This window comes from Maniola hyperantus, chromosome Z (genome assembly GCF_902806685.2).
Source record: "Maniola hyperantus chromosome Z, iAphHyp1.2, whole genome shotgun sequence".
NCBI lineage: Eukaryota > Metazoa > Arthropoda > Insecta > Lepidoptera > Nymphalidae > Maniola > Maniola hyperantus.
In genome coordinates this window covers 128,762-153,479 of record NC_048564.1, presented here as the reverse complement: position 1 = coordinate 153,479, position 24,718 = coordinate 128,762, and the positions used below count along the sequence as shown (strand labels likewise).

Genomic DNA, 24,718 nt, shown 5'->3' with positions numbered 1-24,718 from the left:
TAACGGTAAAACAAACCACCGCGAGGAAACCTGCCGACCTGAGAGTTCTCTATAACGTTCTCAAAGGTGTGTGAATTCTGCCAGTTCGCACTCGACCAGCGTGGTGGACTAGAGCCAAACTTTACCTGTAGTAGAGGCATAAAAAACGAATATTGAAATTAATTAAAACAAAATGAATTTTATTTATTTCATGCAGAGCAGCATGTGTTCCCTACGATAACTACGAGTATATCAGCTACACTCTACCGGTTCGGAAAACAGATTCTACTGCTCGGTTTTTTAAATGTTACTTACAATAATGTAAATCTCTATGTTAAATGTATATAAGAATGAATCGCTGAATGTGTTGCTAAGCGCAAATCTCGAGAACAGCTGAACCGATTTTGCTAATTTTCTTTTTTCTAGTATAATATTCCTTGAAGTACGAGGATGGTTCTTACGGAGAGAAATATTTAAAAAATTGCCTGAAAAAGAATCGACTGTTAGGCGGTACGAAGTTCGCCAGGGCGGGGCAGCTAGTATGCAATACATATTATGTCAATGCAACTATTACACTACCCCGTGTGCTGCTGAATGCAAAGTCGACCGTCCCGCGTCTCCATGCAACCATGTCATTTAGGAATCCGTCAATAGTATAATGTGCACAGAAAGTGCAATGGCAAGAGTAAGAACAGTTTCCGAGTGAAGGATAATACAATATGCGGGTGGGCCGGCCGGTGGCTGGTGGGGCCGACTGCGCCGAGCGCGACTCGCGACTCGCGAGCCGCTCGCCGCCGCGGAAGCACGCGCGCCGCCGCGATGTGTCAGTGACATGGAGTACCCGCACGCGCAGCCCGTCCCGCTCGGCCCGCCGCCGCCGCCGCTGCCGCCGCCGCCGCTGCCCTCGCTGCCGCAGCTGCAGCACCCGCATCTGCAGGACGACGACCGCTGGAGCCAGTACCACATCTGGAGGCAGCACGTCTTCGTCAACGGTCAGTTCAGTCTGCCGGAGGAAGCGCACTTTCTCTCGCCGTTCCCGAAAGAGAAAGTGCGCGGCCGTACGTAGCGCCCGCTTCCGATCGGAACCTCTTTGTCCCCGTCCCCGTGCGGCTCCGGAACGTGAGATCCGTAATCTGTGAAATGTTTTACACGTGCCATTGTTGAAGCAACTGTGTTCCTTTACGACTATACGACTGCACCCGAAGGACACTCTTAGGTAAATTTTTCTTCGTCTCTTATACCTATCTACCTGTTACGTAATAAAATAAAATTAAGGTCTACGATAATATACAAACTAAAATATGAACTTTCGTATACTTATTATTGCATATAATTTGTAAATATACTACTACATACTTTACTTATTTTATTATATTACATAATAGTGCTAAATAAATCAAACATTTTCACTACCTGCAGGCAAAATAATAATTATTTTTAAAATAAAATAAAAATCTTTTTTATTCGAATAAACTTTTACAAGTACTTACGAATAGTCGGATGCATCTACCGCTGGTTCGGTTATTATCATATAACGTCGATGCTTATTAAATTAATGTTGAGAATTTAGTTATTTTACATCTTTAACGGCTTACTCCTTGAGGGCATTTTTAAAGAAGGTCGTTTATTATAAAAGCAAGCAAGTGTGAGTCGGGCGTCGATCTGCCTGTTAGGGTTCTGTACCTACATAATGATCCGTAGCTTTTCTAAACTAAATATTTATTTAGGTAATTTTTTTCCTAGTTCCTAGGATGTAGGTAGGGATATGAAAGAAAATCTCTAAAAATATATTCATTTGTTTCGGTCACAGCTTACAAACTAGATTATGAATCGGTGTTCACTATTTGTTATTTAGATACAGAAATGGATCATAAAAAATTTCTACTTAGTTTAGTAGTCTGACTCCTGATCTACACGGTGTTATTATTATGAAATCTAATTTAAAAAGTTAACCTCTCTGGTACAGTGGTGATAAGCGCTGTGTTTTTATAAATCGGAAGCCCCGGATTCGATTCCCGCTGTGTTGAATTTGGAAATAATATACAATTTTTAAATTGGCTCTGTTCTGGTCTACCGCTCTACGGGCAGAGCCGTCAAACGACAAGATGACAATCCATGTTGTATATCCACAATGACATGATGACATGAACCGTACGTAAGTACCTACGTTTTCCATGTTTACCCGCTTCCATCTCAGACTAATGAAGATATCATTATCGACCGATAGACGTCCACTGCTGGACATAGGTCTCTATCTCTAGTAGGGACTTGCGCCGCCTGAATTCAGCGGCTCCCTGCGACTCCTTCGATGTCGTCTGCCCAGTGCCCACCTAGGAGCGAGTTTCCCGACGCTTCGCGGGCGTTCTTGCAGCAGTCGTATCTCAGTAGAAACAATTTTAGCTAGCTTTTATTATGTTTTAAAGGCGCTGCATGTGCAAGTAATATGGCGAAGGCGCCTAGCAATAAGATGAGGTTGCGGAAGACCTTGCCTGCTCAAAGGCGATTATGGCGAAGCCGTACACTGCCTGCACCTCAGGGTTGCCAGTTGCCGCGTTCTTCTACTGTACTCTCCAAAAGTCAAACGCATATTATATTCAAAATAGGTGTCATTACACTTTTTAATTGTCAATTGTTGAATATGCAAGTGTGATAATAGTGATAACTAGCTTATGCTCGCGACTTCGTCCGCGTGGACTTCACAAATTTCAAACCCCTATTTCACACCCTTAGGGGTTGACTTTCTAAAAGTCCTTTCTTAGCGGATGCCTACGTCATAATAGCTATCTGTATGCCAAATTTCAGCCCAATCGTTGAGCCCAGTAGGTTGAGCTGTGCGTTTATAGATCAGTCAGTCAGTCACCCTTTCCTTTTATATATTTAGACTTCCGACCTAATTAATTGTTATTAACTAAAAAGGCCGCCGTGTGCATGTAGGAATGGCTCACGTTATCAAACATAACTAGGTAAAGATGCTTCGGGTCACATATCATACGTAAGCGACAGAATATTTCCTATGCGTATGGGCGAGCTCGGATTTCATAGCTGGTAGGTATGCCGTGCGATATCAATGCATTATGGACGTTACTACTCTTGATTCAATTCAAGGTTATTGATAACCTCATCATGATATACACAAACGAATACCCTAACGACTTTATGTAGAGACTAGCTTTGTACCGTGACTTCGCTCTGTGTTCCCTATTTCAATTTTTAAGATACTGTCGGGAAAACCTACATGATAAATCTTCCAGACCCAGCGCTTGCTGTGCTTTGATATATTATGTCAGTCAGTCAGTTTCTCCTTTTGTACGAGATGCTAATGTCCGTAACATCTGGAAAGTTGTAAGATGTACCACCCAAGTGCGAGTCAGCCTCGTGCACCGAGGGTTCCGTACTACAGTCGTATTTTTTCAACATATTACACGATAAATCAAGAACTACTATACATAAAAATAAATAAAACTATCTGTTTTAGAATGTATAGGGAAAACCCTTTCATATGATACGCCACTTGATATAGTAATCTTACTTTGAAAATAGAAAATACTAAATATTCGGTCATGAAAACATTTTTTTTTGTGATGTAACCATAAATTCACGGTTTTCGGATTGATTCCCTTATTTATGCTATAAGACCTACCTACCTGCCAAATCTCATGATTCTAGGTCAACGAGATGTACCCTATTATAGGTATTCTTGACAGATACGACGGACAGACAGACAGACAGACAACGAAGTGATCATATAAGGGTTCCTTTTTTCCTTTTGAGGTAAGAAACCATGAAAATAATGAGCTTCGTGACGTGGGTATCACGTGGGAGACAATTCGTTTGACACGCCTTTGTAACAACCCACGCCTTTGTAACAACCCTAGAAACAGCTGATGAGCTCGTGCAAAACTTGTGTGAACTTGCAGAATCTATATGTAGTAGGTATCTACTTATCTAACTATATTTGGTACTACATACCTCATTATTTGTTATGTTATAATATGATTTATCATTATCAAATATATAATATTTAGACTAGATGACCTAGCCTTCGCTCGGGTAGAATCTCAAGTATAAGGTAAGCCAGCGACTCGAGCTGGACGTCGATATGTCAGTCAGTCAGTCAGCAGCAGCCCTAGGTAGTGGGTCAGTAGGTCACGTCGTATAGATTAGTGTACGACATCTCTGTTATCGCATATGTATATGGTACACGAGTTGTCCTCTCGCGGGGCTGATGTTTGCGGAGGGACACAGATCACGCGAGAGGGTTGATCGAAATTTTGAGACACAAATATACACACATCATCATCACCATCACCATCATCAACATCAACTCATCGCCGGTTCTTTGCTGAACGCAGATCTGCTCAGAATCAGAAGGGAGGTTCCCTATTCCACCACGCTAACCGAGTGCGTATTAGAAACCGAACAGAAGAACATATTATGCAGAATTTTCGGGCTTGCAGTTGCCTCGATATGTTTTGCTCCACAAAGTTAGAGATGCGTGCGTGGGATCGAATCCCCGAATAGAAGGCTGACGTCTTAACCACCAGTCTATCACGGTCTTGTACAAATTATTATTACATTTACATACACTAGGTATATACAAGTTATTGAAGATAATTGAGAAGCTGGCGAATAAAAAAGGTCTATAAATTTCTGATAAAAATACGTTTTTTTTTCTTTGTTCCGGTTGTTTTTAGTGCTGAATACAAATGTGAACTTATCGCTCAATTCATTAATTCATTGGTTCTTGCTATAAAGTTGTATTTCATACAGTTACCCCGTTCTGTTGGCGCGTTTTTTACCCGACTACGGCAAAGCCAAAATGAAGGGTTATGATTTTGACAGTCTATGTATGTATATATGTACAAGTGTGTTTGTATCTATGTGTGTTCCACTGTAGCGGCTAGTCTTCTGGGCCGATTTAGATGGATGAGGTGTCAGTTGATTCGCTATTATGGTCCGGGTGACATATGCTACATTTTAACCGACTTCCAAAAAGGAGGTGGTACTCAATTCGCCTTTTTAGGGTTCCGTACCTCAAAAGGAAGAACGGAACCCTTATAGGATCACTTTGTTGTCTGTCGGTCTGTCAAGAAACCTACAGGGTACTTCCCGTTGACCTAGAATCATGAAATTTGGCAGGTAGGTAGATCTTATAGCTGACATTTGGGGAAAAATCTGAAAACCGGGAATTTGTGGTTACATCACAAAAAAAAAATTAAATTGTGGTCATAACTAATAATTAGTATTTAGACACATTATTAGACGAGAGGTGCCCTTTTGCGTGGATTTGGGAGTTATTCAAAGGGCGGACCAACAAATTCCTAAAAGGCCGGCAACGCATCGGCGCGGAGCTGCAAATGTTCATGGGCGGAGGTAATCACTTAACATCAGGTGACCCGCCTGCTCGTTTGCTCGCTATCTCTATTTGTCCTGACAATAATAACAAACACAACAAAAAAGTATTAACCAATTCAGTGCAGTCTTTAGAAAGTTATGCGCGTACATACATTTCGGCGATTCATTGTTATTTATATAAGATGTATATAATATATCGATATATGAATATCCATATCTATACATATAAGTATACCTTACTTATGGTATGCCGCTACCAGTGGTAGATGCATTCGACGATTCAAAAGTAGGTACATTTAAAAGTTCAATTGATTAAAAATTATTTTCATTTCATTTATTATTTAAACCGTTTTTATCAGTTCCCTTACGTGAGCCATTAACTTTATCTTGTTCTGTATCCCAAGTGAGTCTTCACCTGGAGGTCATCGCTGGTGCAGTATGAGATCAATCTTAGACTATCCTGCTAGGAGTGTGTGCACTAAACTTGTGCAGTTGACAGTTTTTCCTACCCGAAAGGTGCCAACGGAAAATTATTAGTTATTACTAAGCCTCCGCTACCCGTCCATCCGTTTGTCCATCCGTCAGCGGGCTGTATCTCGTGAACCGTATACTAGGTGGAGAGTTGTCACAGAATGTGTATTTCTATTGCCGCTATAACAATAAAATAATTGAGTAGGTATAGTTCCCGACAGGTGGCGTCACCCGCGCTATGCCGCTGGGTTAGTGCGATACGCGTACGCTTGCCATCTCGACCTGTCGCGTGCTTATAGGTAGGTGCCTATAAGAAGTCGTAAATACCTACATATAGGAGGCAAGTGCTGCGTAGTGTGACATCGCATAACAAATCAAATCACACTGATAGCAACACTCGCTGTTGGCCAAGTGGAACATTGTTTGTTGCGTGCCGTCATTGGTTGCGCAACCAATGTACCAGGTGCCACATTGGTTGCGCAACCAATGTACCAGGTGCCACCTCCGCCTGCAGCTCCGTATAGGTATCATCCCTGCATAGTTGAAAAACTAATCTCTCTGTAACGCAATGATAGCGGCGGGGAACACGATGCGGAGAGCCAAGTGCCTACAACAATGGGACCGGGCGAAGCTTTGCGGAAGGCGCAAGGTTGCGCGAGATCAGTAGTCCCATGTCGGAGACTACTTGTTACTATCAATTCGAGCGTGGCGCACTTTCACTCTGAATATTTGGGAAAAAGTAGCGACCTTTTCGCGACTTTCTCTCGGCCCGCCCGCCCCGCGTCCCGCTCCGCCCCGCGCCCCGCTCCGCCCCGCGCCCCGCTCCGCCCCGGGCGCGTGCTTTCTTCCGCGTACGCCCGCACATACCACTTTTACTTTCCAACTCCGCAATGCTCTCAGCGGAAGATATTAGCAATTCTGCCAACATCGGATCCCCGAGCTTAGCTTCGCTCGGACGTACATAATACCTATACCTATTTATCTTCCTCGACTGTACCTACCTTGCTGACTGTACCTCGCTTGTAAGTCCAGCAAATTGCTAATGCGCGTGGCCGCCATTTTAGTGACGTCAGCACAACACTGAATCCAGCTGATGGTATATTTTTAGTTCGACTGACGGGAAAATGACGTCGTGACGTCATGACACATGGTTCTAGCGCAAGGGACTTATACCTCCTATGATCCTATTATAATGATAATAATGTCCATCTGACCGAACTTCGCCCTCGGCGGCCGATCTCCATAGAGATTAACCAACTGCGCGAAAGATTCATACTATACAAACACAGGTGCACTCTCTATTTCCTCACTCTCATAGCCCGATGGGACGGAAATCCGACACGGGCGGAGAGAGATCGGGTGCAAGACCGACAGCTGCAAGTGCTCTGGGACACGGGAGTGAAATGCCGCCACCTTTCTGACTCCTGTACCTACTGACAATTTCTCAACAGAAAAATCGGATCGGACTCGGGACTCGAACCCTAACCACTAGACCGACGAGGCTAGATTCTTCTGTACTACGATGTGCGGTCACCACTCACCAGTAGCGATGTAGTCTGACGCCTACACGTGCACGCTTGCATGTCGCCGGCGCGCGGCGGCTCGCCCCACACACGTGGCTTGCACTGAGCGCCTGCGAGGGCCAGACCTTCGTCCATACTAATATTATAAATGCGAAAGTGTATCTGTCTGCTAGCTTTTCACGGCCCATCCGTTCAACCGATTTTAGTGTAGTCCAGGCAGACAAAATCGCGGGTATAAGCAGAGTATTTGGAACGGTGACGTAGTGTGAAGCCCCTACCGCTATACTGTGAAGCTGTCCCCTGTCCCTGCGGTTCAAGGTCAGTGACTTGGGACATCTTGCGCGACAATCCGCTCACGTCGCTTACAGGGCGCAAACTTGTAAGGCCGCTGGAAACAACTCAAACAAACTTTCCATAGGGCTTCTACTTGTTTTATTTTGACGACCTCTCTGGCATCGCGGTAAGCGCTGTGGTATATTATGAAAAGGGTGTATTAAGCGACAGGCCCGGGTTCTAGTCCCGGCAGGGGCAATTCAGATATTTTTAGTGGGAGGTTTCGGTCGTCGAGCGATAACGTTTCAGTGTTGTGCGTTTTAAGCAATTCAACAATTTGACTCGTTTTATTAGGGTTCCGTACCTCAAAAAAAAAAAAGAACCCTTATAGGATCACTTTGTTGTCTGTCTGTCTGTCTGTCTGTCAAGAAACCTACAGGGTACTTCCCGTTGACCTAGAATCATGAAATTTGGCAGGTAGGTAGGTCTTACAGCTGGCTTTAGGGGGAAAATCTGAAAACCGTGAATTTAGGGTTGGATCACACAAAAAAAATTCAATTGTGGTCATGAACTAATAATTAGTATTTTCAATTTTTGAAGTAAGTAACTATATCAAATGGGGTATCATATGAAAGGTCTTCACCTGCGCATTCTAAAACAGATTTTGATTTATTTTTATGCATCATAGTTTTTAAATTATTGTGCAAAACGTCGAAAAATACGACTGTAGTACGGAACCCTCAATGCGCGAGCCTGACTCGCACTTGGCCGGTTTTTATCTCTACATAGTATAAAATAAAGTCGCTTCCCGCGTCTGTAAGTATGTATGTATGTATGTATGAACGCGTAGATCTTTTAAACTACGCAACGGATTTTAATGCGGTTTTCACCAATAGATAAACTGATTCAAGAGGAAGGTTTATAGGTATAGTTTAATTCTCAAAAATTAGAGATGCCTAGGACATTTGAAATAATGTGAATTTGGTCGGAAAAATCCTCTCATTTGAGAGTTTCCAAGGCGTGCCTACGCTGCCTAAATGGTCAAAGTTACACGAAAACAATGTATCGTGAAATTGTTTCTCTTACAAAGTTCTACAAAAAGATCCGCAATAGCATACATGTATCTTTTTATGATTTTCAAATGTGATCTGAAACAAAGCCTTACTTTCGAAGGAGTTTTTGCTGACATATTCAATTATGACAATTCTTATCAAAATAAAATAGTTGATCATCTGAAATATTCAATTAAGACCAAAATTGCCCTTTACATCATTTAATTTAGAATAATCTAGACAGATTTGTATCTGTCTCGGAACAAGGAGCTCGACAAAAGCCTGTCTCGTTTCAAAGTCAAAGTGCTCTGTACAGATGTGTCTCATATCTTCGGCCTTTGTAATACGAGTGTAGGTACATGTTACTTGTAGTATTATCACTTATCAGTTACCGGAAGTAAAATATAATTTATCTTTTTAGGGTTCCTCACTCAAAAGGAAAAAGGATACCTTATAGGATCACTTTGTTGTTTGTCTGTCGTGTCTATCACGAAAACCTATGGAGTAGGTACTTCTCGTTGACCTACAATCATGAAATTTGGCGGATAGGTAGGGCTTATAGCACACGTAAAGGAAAAATCCGAAAACTGGATTTATGGTTACATCACAAAGAAATATTAAAATGTTTTCGTGAATTCATGTAGGAATGAAAAATTTTCAATTTTTAAAGTACTATAAATAGATCAAGTGGGGTATCATATGAAAGGGTTTTACTTGAAAAATCCAAAACAGATTTAATTTATTTTTATGCATAATAGTTTTTGATTTATCGTGCAAAATGTAGAAAAAATACGACTGTAGCAGATACGGAACCCTCGGGCGCGAGTCTGACTCGCACTTAGCTGGTTTTTATTTATTAAAGAAGCTAATTTGCTTGAAGTAGGTATGTTCAAATTTTCCATTTTGACCTGACCTCTCTTCCACTATCGGCGACACTAACTAGATTATCATATTAATATTATAAATATGCGAAAGTTTGTTCGTTTGTCGGTTTGTCCTTCAAGTCACGCCGTAACGGAGCAACGGGTTGGCGTGATTTTTTAGCTTGTAGAGTGACATAGGCTACTTTTTATCCCAGAACATCAAGAGAATTCCCACGGGATTTTAAAAACCTAAACTCATAGGTACGAAGTCTATATATATAAAAGGAAAAGCTGACTGACTAACTGACTGACTGATCTCTCAACACACAGTTCAAAGTACTGGATGGATCGGGCTGTTTGGCATTCTTGGCTATCTGTTAGACAGACAGATAGACGGACAGACAGACAGAAAACGAATTGATCCTATAAGTGTTCCGCTTTTCCTTTTGATACGGTACGGAACCCTAAGAACCGGCCAAGTGCGAGTCAGGCTCGCGCATCGAGGGTTCCGTACTACAGCCCTTTCATATGATGCCCCACTTGATATAGTAATCTTACTTTGAAAGATGAAAATACTAATTATTTGGTCAAAACACATTTTAATTTTTTTTCTTGTGATGTGACTACAAACTCTTGGTTTTCAGATTTTTTCCATAATATCTGATATAAGACCTACCTACCTGCTAATTTTCATGATTCTAGGTCAACGGGAAGTACCTTGTAGGCTTGTAGGTTTCTTGACAGACCGACAGACAGACAGACAACAAAGTGATCCTATAAGGGTTCCGTGATTCCTTTTGAGGTACGAACCCCAAAAAATGAAATGAAATTAGAGGTAGGTTTATAAAAAAAGCTTTTTGGTGGTGATAGTTCCCGCAGTCAACAAGAGACGTCACACGTCGCCTTCAGTGGGTACGAAGGTGACCACCGCGCTGGCGTTAGCATAAGGGCCCGAGCGCGGAGGTACATCCGGAAGATACACTCTCCTCCAATGTTGTACCAACTAGTGGTCCGTCGCAAAGGAAACCTTGTCTGTCTGTCTGTCTGTCGTGGCAGTCTTCCCGTTGACCTAGCTAGAATAATGAAATTTGCCAGATAGGTAGGTCTTATAGCACACGTATGACTTTAGGGGAAAATCCGAAAACCGTGAATTTGTGGTTACATCACAAAAAAACCGATTAATGCGAGTCAGGCTCGCGCACCGAGAGTTCCGTACTACACTCGTACGTACGTATTTTTTCGATATTTTGCACGATAATTCAAAAACTATGATGCATAAAAATAAATAAAAATCTGTTTTAGAATGTACAAGTAAAGCCCTTTCATATGTTACCCCACTTCATATAAATATCTTACTTCGAAAACTGATAATACTAATTATTAGTTCATGACCACAATTTAATTTATTTTGTGTGATGTAACTCTAAATTCACGGTTTTTAGATTTTTCCACTTATATCTGCTATAAGACATACCTAGTACCTACCTGACTGATTCTAAGACAACGGGAAGCACAGAGGAGAAGACGGGAAGTACCCTGTAGGTTTCTTGACAGACAACAGTGTCATCTTATAAGGGTTACGTTTTTTCTTTTGAGGTACGGAACCCTAATAAAATTAAAATGCTTACATGAATTCATATTTTGTATAAAATATTTTTGATGTTAAATAAAATATTTTCAATTATCAAAGTAAGATAACTCTATCAAGTGGGGATAAGGATTTTTGATTTATCTCTAGGTCTACTTCCCATTCTGAGGGGAGCGCCGTTCTCAGTAGTAGGCCGGCGATAGGTAGATCGTGATGAACATATCCTTGATCCAAAACGCTAAATCGTTCAGAGGTATAGGTCCCGCCAGACCGTTTTAAATATCGTTTTCCGTACATCTACGTCACGTGTTCCGAAGAGATGCGTTAGGTACGCCAAAGCGGGGCTGAACGGAGACATTTGGTATATTGAATACGTCTCCGCTGCAGTGGACACGCGCCCTACGTCATACAGAGTAGCTACGCGCTAAGTGTCAAGTCGTAGAGCCGGCGACTTGACCTGCATCGTACGTCGATAAATGTGAGTCAATCGGTTTCACCTTTTATATTATCTAGCTGATGCCCGGCCAGTTGCGAAGCGACGACTATACTACATACTTGGTACTATCAGAGACTTCCCGCAAGTTCCTCCAACTGTACCAAGTTCCCACTCGGTCGGTCGAATGATGCGCGAACGCACGGATCACGCGCGAACACACGTCCGTCGGGCTGTAAGTTGGTCCGTCCGTCCGTCCGCTCGCGGACCAATAGTACTACCTAATAATGCGTAAAAAATGACGAGCGCCATCTTAACATTTTGTGTTTTTCATGCCAAATGTACGATTATAGGTGAACCACTTGGTATAGAAAGAAAAATTTAAGTAGGTACGCAACCATAGACCACAGTTCGTCACGTTCGAATTTCAACTCGTACTTTGCGCGCTAGCTAGCAAAATTACCACTTTCCACTCAGATTTCAAAGGGCAAACGGATTCTTTCCGAGCGAGTGAGATGAAAATAACATTTTCATGTACAATGTATGTACACAATGTTTTATCTAATATATCTAAACTAAAAACTAACAATAAACAATAGGTCGCAAACTCAGCATAGCCGAGCACTGCTCACAATGCTCAGCGCTGGTTTTCAGTTTGCGCCATCTTTTATTTTCATTAACAAAATCTTAAGTAAGCATTTTATTATTTATTCATTAATATCTACAATGTTGAATTTCAAGTCAATATTAATGTCAATATTAATCAGGGTTCTTTTGTATGGTTTTGGCACGGAACCTTAACAAGAAGTAAGAGTATGTTCAATACGCAACGAGCACCAATCGTGTGGCTGCTGTAGGAAAAACGTATCGTATGCAAGTATGCGAGGCGCGAGTGGCGCGAGTGGCGCGAGTGGCGCGAGTGGCGCGAGTGGCGCGAGTGGCGCGAGTGGCGCGAGTGGCGCGAGTGGCGCGAGGCAGGCATTGCACCGCTCGACGCTCTGGTGAGAGTAAAAGTAATCTCGCGCAGTGGTTTCCGCGTGCACCCTCCCTCCTTCCGACGTTTACTTTCCGGTGACGTCGATCTCACTGTACTTGTAATGGCCAGTTGGGCCCGTGTCACACTGCAGCATGTTGCGTCACCAGCTCCAGGTATAGTACGCGGCAGTTTTACCTAATTGATCGTAAAACTGTGCTAATAGGGTCCCATAGGCACCCTTCTAGCTATGTCTATTGTCAAAGTCAATGTCAAATTATTTATTCAAAATCCATACTAATATTATACATGCGAAAGTGTGTCTGTCTGTCTGTCTGCTAGCCTTTCACGGCCCATCCCTTCAACCGATTTTGACGAAATTTGGTACAGAGATAGCTTGCATCCCGGGGAAGGGCATAGGTTACTTTTTATCCCGGCAAATCGAGAGTTCCCACGGGATTTTTAAAAACCTAAATCCACGCGGACGTATGGGCGCGGACTAGATGATTATACTGTATGATGGTCGGTTGTTGGATTCGTATGATGCTATAGTGGTGATCATTTTAACACGAACTTAAAACCAAAGCTACGAGGTCTGAAGCTGACTAAAGCTGTCGTGGCATATAATATTTGCTGTATACATTAATATAAATAATAAATATTAGCTCCTATCGAGTGGGCCGGACTGGGTTCAAAGTTTTTGTCGTGTAACTAAGTAATTAAAACACTTAGTCGAGGCAGTTCCCAAGGTGTACACTAACATTGATTCGTACAAAATAAACCGTCTGTCCGTCTGTGTACTCGTTCGTAACTTCTTACAATCTAAACGAATTTCTGAGCAGTTGTCAGTACCATTTGGGACCACCCTCATCTGTATTTCATTTTCACGAATCTTCGGATTTAGGAAAAACTGACTGACTGACTGACTGACTGACATAATGTCAACGTACAGCTCGATCTACTGGGTCTAGAAACATGTGATGTTGCATGTCGATTGTTTTTATAACGTAGACCCCTACGAAAAAAGGATTTTCAGTCTGTAGCGTATAGTGGTAGACTCTACGTAGACCCCACACTGCTACGAGTGAGTAGTGTAGAGATTTGTAGACTAGGTAGTGCTTGGCTGCAGGCAGACCTGCTGGCAAGTGGTGATGTACCCTAAGACAGAGTGAGCTAGCCTAGAAGATGCCTATTCTCTCTTGACTTGACGTGTATAGAAGTAGAGAAATTCCGGAAGGAAGCGGCCGCTCAGCGTCGCAGATAGTGTGTGTCATTCCGCTCAGTGCCCAGTGTTGGGACACGGGGTCCCACTGGTGGGACTCGGTGGAATCTTCACATTCCTCGCGACACCCACTACAGCATTATTACGAACACAATATTCACCTCCTTGTAGGATATGGAACGTCCTTCCGGCATCAGTTTTCCACTTTAAGAGCACTTTTATAGGTATGGGTAGCTTCAAGTCAACAATGAATAGGCAATGGGCATCTTCTAGGCGAGTGCACTCCATCTTTGGCTGCATCACCACTTGCCAGCGAGTGTGATTGCAGCGAAGCGCTTACAACTAGTCCGTAAATTTATAAAAAAACTAGCTTATGCTTGCGACGTCGTCCGCGTGGACTACACAAATTTCAAACCCCTATTTCACCCCTTTGGGGGTTGAATTTTCAAAAATCCTTTCTTAGCGGATGCCTACGTCATAATAAATATTTGCATGCCAAATTTCAGCCCGAACCGGCCACTAGTTTGCGCTGTGCGTTGATAGATCAGTCAGTCAGTCACCTTTTCCTTTCATAACATATATTTAGGTTACCTCTTGTAAGCGAACGAAATTGTTAGAATATAACAGTGCAGCGGGCAGCGCCGGGGCGCGTCGCTAGTGCGCGTGTAATTTGTTTTCGAGAGATAAAGTAATACATTTAAATAATGTAGTGTTTTATTTTAATGAAGGCGGATAGAGTCATTAATATGCTTATTACATACTAGGTGATGTCTGCCACTTCGTCTTGTGGATTTTGATTTTTTTTAAATGTCGTTTTTGGGTTTTTTTTTAAATCCCAGACAAAAGGATTATTTTTTAAATGGCCAATGTAGTAGTTCTAGAATTAACTAATTTTTTTGTTTATATTTATATTAAAAATTTCGCGCGTATTAGTTGATGCCCACCCGCAACTCTGTTCGCATTGATTTAGGTTTCCAAACGTTCCGTAGGAACTCTTTGATTTTACGGGATAAAAAGTCTGTGCATGTTTCCGGGATGCAAACTTCCTCTCTAGAGTACCTGGTTAACAGGATAGACCGTGAAAAGGTAACAGATAGGTAGATAGACAGACACGCTTTCGCATCCATAGGTACTAATATTATAAATGTGAAAGTGTGTCTGTCTGTCTGCTAGCCTTTTACGGCCCATTCGTTCAACCGATTTTAACGAACTTTAGTCTGTACTTAAGTTCGTTAAAATCGGTTAGTCTGTACTAAAGTTCGAATAAACGAATGGGTTGTGAAAGGATAGCAGATAGCTTGCATCCCGAGGAAGGACATGCTATTTTTATCCCGGAAAATCAAAGAGATCCCACGGGATTTTTAAAAACCTAAATCCACGCGATCAGAGTCGCGGGCATCATATAGTAGGACTTTATAATAGTTACTTCAAATTTGACTTCCGTTCAACTTCGTCCGCTATTGATCTCGTTGATTTCCTGGAATCCCGGAAAAAGTATTCTACGTATTAATTCCGGGTATAAGCTATCTCCATTCCAAAATTCAGCCTAATCTTCGTATTAACAAACATACAAACTAAGAATTTCCTTCTAGCGTACATAGTCACGAATATAGATAATATATTGTATAAATAGAATTAAAGCGTTATTGCTCTGTGACGTGTCGAGATGAAAGTGAAACCCGCCAGAGCACGATGAGCCAGGCGGCGCGCGACGGTAAAAGTGTCGGCTTAGCACGCGGAGCACGTGCGCGCGCGGACACACGTGCTCGGCATCGGTTTCGTTTTCTGTATTTACGTACGCGCGCACGCTGCACCTACTTACATTCAGTATTGTTTCCAGCTGATCACATGAACGCGACCTCGACCAAACGAACGCACGTTTCCAGCTGATCACATGAACGCGACCTCGACCAAACGAACGCATGTTTCCAGCTGATCACATGAACGCGACCTCGACCAAACGAACGCATGTTTCCAGCTGATCACATGAACGCGACCTCGACCAAACGAACGCATGTTTCCAGCTGATCACATGAACGCGACCTCGACCAAACGAACGCATGTTTCCAGCTGATCACATGAACGCGACCTCGACCAAACGAACGCATGTTTCCAGCTGATCACATGAACGCGACCTCGACCAAACGAACGCATGTTTCCAGCTGATCACATGAACGCGACCTCGACCAAACGAACGCATGTTTCCAGCTGATCACATGAACGCGACCTCGACCAAACGAACGCAACATTTTAGGGGTCCGTAGCAAAACAAGGAACTTACAGTATCGTCCAGTAGGTACGTCTGTCTGTCTGTTTGTCTCTCTGACACGGCTACTTCACTCAGAATCTAATAATTGTTAGTCGTATCCTTGTCAATTGTGTCAAACCTAATCAAAAATTCAGATGCGTTTTGGAACAGGTTCAGTTCAAAAATATTTCTGAAATTAAAATGATAAGTTCATTGATGTTCTCAAAAGTAAGTACCTACTAGCATACGAATTGTGTAAAGAAATACTCAAAATTCGGGTACGTTATGGAGAAATGTCGGTTCAATAATACGCCATGTATGTAAAGTTAAATGGATGTGGTATTAGAAATGTAAGGCCCTCCACAGACGAGGGACTATAAATGTCCGCGGAGGAAACAGTCCCTGCAACGTTTAGTACATCGGCGGCGGCGGCGGCGTTTCGCCATTCATCCATCATTGCGTTTGCAACGCAAAAGCTTTCAGTTTTTCCATTTGTGTCCTCTGCAAACAACTGCTATAGTATACTTAAATGATGAAAAAATGGCTGACTCCTTCGGATGGTGGTGAGGAGATTCGGTCGGTCACCCATCCAGTTACCGGCTCGTTCAACGTCGCTTGACCAGCGCAATCGTATGATGACATGCGCCATCCACCACTCACTGACTATAATTTATGCGTATTGCAGTGAATGATTTTACGTATGTTAGAAATCATGTTATAAATATTAAAATTTGTAGAGTTAAATACTATGGCCATAATTAATAGAGCGCATTAAATATAATATGAAGGAAACATTTGATTGAATGTAGAATATTGCAACCTAAACCTTATGTGATTCATTCAATCAAATGTTGTTGACAATACACATCCCTAAATTGCATATCTATTTAAAGTAACTTACTTACTAAGTTTGTTAATCGTTAAAATTACTACAATTATTTATCAAAGTAGTATTACATATATTTGTTTGTTAACATAATAATGACTTTAATTAAGATACGTTGAAAACGAATCTTAAGGAATGAACGAAGGTAACTTCACGTCATTTCGATTAATGTCTGAGTTCATTCATGATAAACGATATAAAAAGCCGTGTGGCCGAATAGGCAAGTAGTTCTGTAATGAAAACCGACAAAAAAACTTGTGAAATCGTCTTCGAGTTATTTTTCCTTCGTGGTCTCCTTACATCAGAAGCAGGGATCGATCGGCTGAACGCAGGTAATAAGTGATTTATTTTATTGTGTGAATAAGTCTAAAGCGATTTGAAAATTGAGATGTTTTTTTTTGTGTTTTAAACCTGTTCATTAATATCCATTTATGGAGTTAATTATGGAAATACCCACCACCTTCAAAAGATAATTTACGAAAAGGAAAAAGGAACAAAATGAAACTTTGCTGAGATAGGAGTGATTTTTTTAATCTACCCGTATTTCATCGATTTCCATGTTTTGATCTTTCCGTGTTACTAACGTCTCTAACCGATCTACGTAGCTAACCGATTTTCAAACTATAAATAATTAAGTATGTTAAAATCTAACGCAATAACATCTATTTCTAAGTAATGTGTGTTTTTCATCTACCCGCATTACATTGATTTACATGATCAAAATGTTTATTCGTCTTTTTTTTTCTTTCGTTCTTTCATATCGAGGACGACCGACGAGGATGTGCCGCAAGCCTCAGCCTGGAAGTGCGGCCAGAGACGCAGTCGCCGGTGTGGCCGGAGTACAGCCGGGAACACGGCTGGCAACGCGGCCAGAAGCGCGGCCTCCACGCCGCGATGCGACTGGGAGCGCAGCCGGCAGGACAGCTGGGTGGTGCGGCCGCCGGTGCAGCCGGGAGCGCAAACGTCGGCGCGGCCAGAAGCGCGGTCGCTGGTGCGGCCTGGAGCGCAACCGTTGACGCGGCCGCTGGCACGGCCAGGAGCGCGGCCGGGAGCACGGCCGTCGGCGCGGCCAGAAGTGCGGCCGCCGGCGCGGCCGGGAGCTCGGCCGCCGGTGCAGCTGAGAGCGCGGCCGTCGGTGCGGCCGGGAGCGCGGCTGTCGATGCGGCTGGGAGCGCGGCCGGGAGCACGGCCGTTGGCGCAGCCGGGAGTGCGGCTGGGAGCGCGGCCGTCGGTGCGGCCGTCGGCGCGGCTGAGAGCGCGGCCGTCGGCGCGGCTGAGAGCGCGGCCGTCGGCGCGGCTGAGAGCGCGGCCGTCGGCGCGGCTGAGAGCGCGACCGTCGGCGCGGCTGAGAGCGCGGCCGTCGGCGCGGCTGAGAGCGCGGCCGTCGGCGCGGCTGAGAGCGCGGCCGTCGGCGCGGCTGAGAGCGCGGCCGTCGGCGCGGCCGAGAGCTCGGCCGCCGCGGTGCGGCTGGGAGTCTAACCAGAGCAACCGAGGGAAGCAGAAAAGTCTGCTAATTCAAATGGTGATAATTATGCATCGATGTAAACATGTTAATATGAGTTATATAGATTTCATGAGGCTCATGAGTTTTGTAGATTTATCAATGATCAATCTCCAAAACTGCATTATGATGAAAATAAAACAATCTCTAAATTTGATTCAACAACAAAAGTTAATGAGTGCACTAAATAACATACCACTTTTGCATTCCCGACTCAGATCATGTTAAAAAAAAAATAGTACATGGTAATTACAATCGATTAATCGCAAAACCTTAAGGGCTTGTGTGGATCTTGTAGATTTGCTTGGGTTTTCGAAAGACATGGGTAGGGACTAGGGAACATAACAGTGGAAGTACCCATAACCCAATGCATAGACTCAGAACTCTCACTCGATGATATTTTATGACACCCGATAATTTGTTTTAGTTTAGTTGAGTCTCAGAGAACAATATTATTTAAAGCATTGTCTTTTTTTTAAAGATTTTGATGAAGGGATTAATAAATTAGAGAAATCTTTCACTTATTGGATTATGCCATATTAACTTTAAATGAAAAAATAATGACATTTCTATTTATTTTGATATATAAATATAAGTAATCTATGAAAAAATCTTGAACTAGTACACTCATTAACCAAATTCAATCAATCAATTAATAATAGTACAGATAGTGAAGAGAATAAATAATTATAATAATATCTACATTATTAGCATTATTAAATGTAGTATCTCTAACGGAAAAATCAAGGGATCAAAGGATATCCCAAGCATAAAGTTAAGGGGATGTCAAAATGAACTTCCAGGCATGAACCGAGGGCATGTCCGAAGAAGTTCCAGGCATTAAATTAAAGGCATGTCTGAAAGAACTTCCAGCATAAAATGAGGGTATGTCTGCAGAAGTTCTAACCACGAAATTAAGGGCATGTCTGAAGAAAATTTCAGGCATAGAATTAGGGATGCTTAAAGAAAATGTTAAGCATTATTTGAAAATTGAATTATATGAGTAGCAGGGAGCTGCTGGATTCAGGCGGCACAAGACTATGGAAGTTCCTACGAGATTTAAAAAAAAAATTAAAAAAATTATACAAGATAGATAGATAGAATTAGTAAATATGTATGAGAATTTTATTTTCTCTGTGATTTTATTTAAATCAGTGTAATTTTAATTAATGCTTCAGATTATGATAAATTAAATTATTGATTGGTTATTTTTTTTTTGCGACACAAGTTCTCAAGTTCTAATTATGTTTCGTTACTCAAATACTAAAGTTATTACTTTATTCATGTATCAATCCATTCTCATTTGATTATTGTAATTCTGATTTAATTGTTACAGTTTCACGATTAGTTTAATCCTGTTTTAAATGTATAAAACAATATTAAAGAAGCTAAAAATCTTGAGTAAGATTAAGATGAATTAAAATCTTAGTAATATTAGTTAAATAGATCTTAAATAATCTCAAGGATTTTATATTTAGTTCAGTTAGTTGGTAATAAAACATTTAGCTGGTATAATAAGCTTCCAGAAGACATATTGGAGGTGTCTCTCAACAATGTTCAAAGTCTTCATAAAACGTAAACTTATTAAAAAAAAATCTATTACAATAATACCTAAAGTACTATTTGAATGATAAGAAAGCTTGGTTGGGAATGAGTTGCTTAACAGCTTTGTGTTAGTTCTAAGTTATTTTGTAAAGTGGTGATAATAAAAAGAATACCCGGCTGAGTTTGTTGTGGGCTCTTCTCTTCTCTTCTTTTTGTTTTAAGTACGTATTAATTATCACCACTATATCATTTTACCAATTCTGGATAAACAATTTGAGTTCGAGTTTGAGGTAGTCAGGGTGTAGTCTCATGAAAGCACAGTGGACATAAGTACATTATGTGAAAATAGAAGGAAATTCTACTTAAATTTTAAATTCTTTACCACGCTCTTCTCACTTAATTCAAAGGTGCTGAAATAATGTCAATTATAGTTAATTATCTACTTATGCAATTAAAAGTTTGAGGACAAACTATGATTATCAGAATGGCCGAAATGTTAGAAATCATGTTATAAATATTAAAATTTGTAGAGTTAAATACTATGGCCATAATTAATAGAGCGCATTAAATATAATATGAAGGAAACATTTGATTGAATGTAGAATATTGCAACCTAAACCTTATGTGATTCATTCAATCAAATGTTGTTGACAATACACATCCCTAAATTGCATATCTATTTAAAGTAACTTACTTACTAAGTTTGTTAATCGTTAAAATTACTACAATTATTTATCAAAGTAGTATTACATATATTTGTTTGTTAACATAATAATGACTTTAATTAAGATACGTTGAAAACGAATCTTAAGGAATGAACGAAGGTAACTTCACGTCATTTCGATTAATGTCTGAGTTCATTCATGATAAACGATATAAAAAGCCGTGTGGCCGAATAGGCAAGTAGTTCTGTAATGAAAACCGACAAAAAAACTTGTGAAATCGTCTTCGAGTTATTTTTCCTTCGTGGTCTCCTTACACGTATGTGTGTGTAAATGAAACAATGTGTAAAATGGGTTGTTACATAATAGGTAGGTACATAAGGACTTATGTAACATCTGGTTGTGTGTCAGTGGGATTCTGTACCGTGTTTACAAACAAGCCACATTTTTGTGTTTACAGTTTACACTGGAAGGTGTCTTCAATGTTCATGATACGTAGGCCGCCTACGTCGTATCGCACGCCCCTTTGTCTGATGCAGCACCAACATATACTATACGGGATCAACCTGTACTACATAATATTATAGTTTATTTGGATATTTTTAGGGTTCCGTACCTAAAAAGTCTGTCTGTCTGTCTGGCAAGAAACCTAGGGGGTACTTCCCGTTGATCTAAAATCATGAAATTGGCAGGTAGGTAGTTCTTATAGTATACGTAAAACGTATACGGGAAAAATCAGAAAACCTTGAATTTGTGGTTACATCACAAAAAAAAACATTAAAATGTGTTAATGAACAAAATATTAGTATTTTCAACATTCAAAGTAAGATTAGTATACCTAGTGGGAATATGAAAGACTAGCTGACTCGCCCCGGCTTCGCTCGGGTGTAATTTTAAAATTCGAGGTGGGGGTTGAATTTCCAAAAATCCTGAAATCCATATTTCTTCATTTGTTACCGAAAACCCAAATACTAATTTTCATGCAAATAACTTGAAAAATGACGGACTTTCATACAAACTTTCATCCGATATTTAACCTCCTTAGTAGTAGAATTTCCAAAAATCGTGAAATACGTATTTTTTTATTTTTAACCGAAAGCTTAAATACCAATTTTGATCGATGTTACTTCAAAAATGACGGACTTTCATACAAACTTCCAGCCCCCATTTAACCCACTTAGGGGTAGAATTTCAAAAAATCCTTTCTTAGTGGACACCTACTCTTTACAAAGAATACAGCGGTTTAGGCTGTGCGTTGATATATATGTCAGTCAGTCAGTCAGGACTTTGAATTTTATATATAAAAAAGATATTTACTTGTACATTCTAAAATAGATTTTTATTTATTTTTATGCATCATAGTATTTGAATGATCGTGCAAAATGTTGAAAAAATATGACTGTAGTACAGAACCCTCGGTGCGCGAGCCTGACTAGCACTTGGCCGGTTTTTATCTTCAATTTAAACAATATACATAGTCTGACTATAACTTCTGTTATAAATAAAAATGCATATATTTTTATAATAATAAATGTAATAATAAATGTTTTATTTGCAAAATTGTGGGCATAACAATAACACAACAGTCCCTTACACAATCGACTGTCACCGACAGTGTGCAAATATTTAGCTTGAAATTAATATTAACATTTATAATAAAAATCGAAAACTTTAGTCACTTAATTATACATTCGTATATCATGTCAAACAGTACAATTTCAAATTACTTAGTCAAAATATAGATTATAGATTACGCAGTCAAATTATACAATATTATAGATTACTAGATTATAGATACATTAAAATAGTTAGGTTAACTGGTTATTTTTAGTATGTCATTGTCATTAAGATATTATTTTACACTATAATAATTTTTCCGATTGAGAATTTCAAAAATTTCTCGCTTGAATTTTAGTAACGGCATATTTTTTTACAATCAGGAAGTTTGTTAAACAAGGTTATAGCCATGCATGAAGAATTGTGTGAAAAGACAGTCAACCTTTGTGGTGGCGCCCAGAGTTTAAATTGCGGATATGGCCTGCCTCTCTTATTAGGATACTTTTCTTTTAATGTGCGAAATAGATTAGTGTATTTCCTTACAAATAGCAGTGCTTCGTATCGTATATATAGAGACATGGTAACGGTAGAATTTTATTCTCCCTAAACAATGGTTTGCAGCTGTCTAGAGTTTCAGCTCGACATATTGATCAAACACAAGCGTTCCGTTTGATAAATGCTTTTGTAGCGTCTACAGAATTTCCCCATAATAAAATACCGTATCGCAAAGGAGGATTTCAAAGTAGTAATATGTAATCTTGTAAAACTTATATGTGCATATTTATTGAAGTCTCGGCAATAATTAAAAAATATTACTATCCGAAATAGCAATGTTTGGCTATGATGCAGGCCTTTAATCTGTCTGGCCACGAATCTATGAATTATATTATATTTTTTTAAGAACTTCCTCCTTTTTACGACTGAGTACCTACCTACTGTTAGTCACTAGGAATACGGTCATATTGTATGGGGAGAGCAAAGATCACTGCAACACAGTTCGTTCTCCAGCAGGATCGATCCCACTTGTTACTGTAAATCATAAGTTCAAATGTAGTAAATGTGTAAAAAATAATTATTTTTTAAACTCGTTTCAATACTATATTACGCAGATAATTAGAACACGTGGGCTGGATGCTCCGCCCACCCGCGCGTCGCGCGTCGGTGGCTGTTGCTCGTCAGACTCGTTATTTGCGGATTACATCTCTGCATTACTATAATGAGACATAATATTAGGTATTTGCAGCAGAGAATGTTCTTAAGTCGTATGAAGGTTCTATATTGCAGTGGGGGTAAGGGGGGTATGGTAAATACACAATAGTGGAAGGAAGACACTCAAAAGCACGGGGTGCGAGCTCTTGTCTGAAGTTATTGCAACATAGAGGCTATTTTAGCGTTTAAACTACCGTGAGTGATTTCCATTCTAAATAATCTGTCCCGGCTTTACTCACGTGTTTAGTCGACGTTAGCCCGACTAGTTTCGAACCCATACGGGGTCCTTTTCAAGGGAGTCCTTGCGCGCACGTGCCGCGGTTTTGACTGCGGAACGCGCGTGCCGCTGCCCGTAGAGCCCGTTGTGAGGGTGGCTGGGGTGAGGGGGGAGACAGCTGCCGATCGTCTCCCGACAGTCGTGGGACAGGACTCCATTAGCTCCGCGTGCCTGGATTTCGGTGACGGTTCCAGCGATGAAGATCAGCAAGAACTGTCGGGAGACGATCGGCAGCTGTCTCCACTAACAAAAATATGATTTTGTATTTGGTGGAAATAAATGATTTTATTTATTAAAAAAATAAAGTGATCCTATAAGGGTTCCGTTTTTCCTTTTGAGGCACGGAACCCTAAAAAGCTTTTTTTATAGCCAATGCTTTTTAATATGTTATACTGAAGTACAAACAATGCCGAAGGTGCTTCTGCTGCCGCTCCAGCTGGCCAGACAAAATACTTCAATTCGACATTTTTTGTAACTACCTACAAATTTTCGTGATTCTGATTTGAATTTTGAAGACTTTGTTCAAATATAAAAACAGTAACAAGCGAAATTTTTGGTGCTTATGTAAAAAGTTTATATTAAGTAGGTAGAGTATAGTGCGCGAAACGAGTTCTCCAATCTGAACACGAGGCGCGTGACTGCGCACAGTACGACAGCCGAGGGGCTCGTGTGTGTAATACTTTGCGCCAATTGTCGTGTCGCAACTTCGGATCGGCGATCACTGCAGCTCACCGCTGCACTGCCCTGTCAGCTGCAGTAGCGAGCGTCACGCATGCGTCACGTGACGTCACGCGCACGCCACTGCCCTCCTCTCCGCTGTTTACCAACAAACCGCCCGCACGCCATCGCGAGCGGCGCGGACACATTGGCGCGCCGCTCTCGGCCAATGTGCCACTTGGCCAATGTTCGTAGATCTAGGCCACGCTGGTCGTAGATCTTGTTCTCTTAGAATATCCATCGGCTTCCTCTTTTTTGAAATCGGTTAAAATCTGTACTAATCCTATAAATGCGAAAGTGTGTCTGTCTGTCTGCCTGCCTGCTAGCTTTTCATGACCCATCTGTTTAACCGATTTCGGTGAAAAGTCCGGAGCAAGCTTGCAC

General features: G+C 41.1%; 1 protein-coding gene across 6 annotated transcripts in view; it reads left to right on the top strand.

The window, feature by feature from the left end:
• The window catches only part of Pdp1 (PAR-domain protein 1), a 214,250-nt gene that overhangs the window by 162,958 nt on the left and 26,574 nt on the right, over positions 1–24,718 (top strand). The window contains exon 1 of one of the 6 annotated variants that reach the window (XM_069508984.1): positions 696–971. The exons of 1 other annotated variant lie outside the window; for it this stretch is intronic. In XM_069508984.1, coding sequence (XP_069365085.1) covers positions 812–971 — 160 coding nt within the window. In that variant the 5' untranslated portion in view covers positions 696–811. Of the gene's footprint in view, positions 1–695; positions 972–24,718 lie in introns of those variants that run through there. 4 more of the 6 variants (XM_069508983.1, XM_034983413.2, XM_034983412.2 and 1 more) reach the window with 4 other exon arrangements.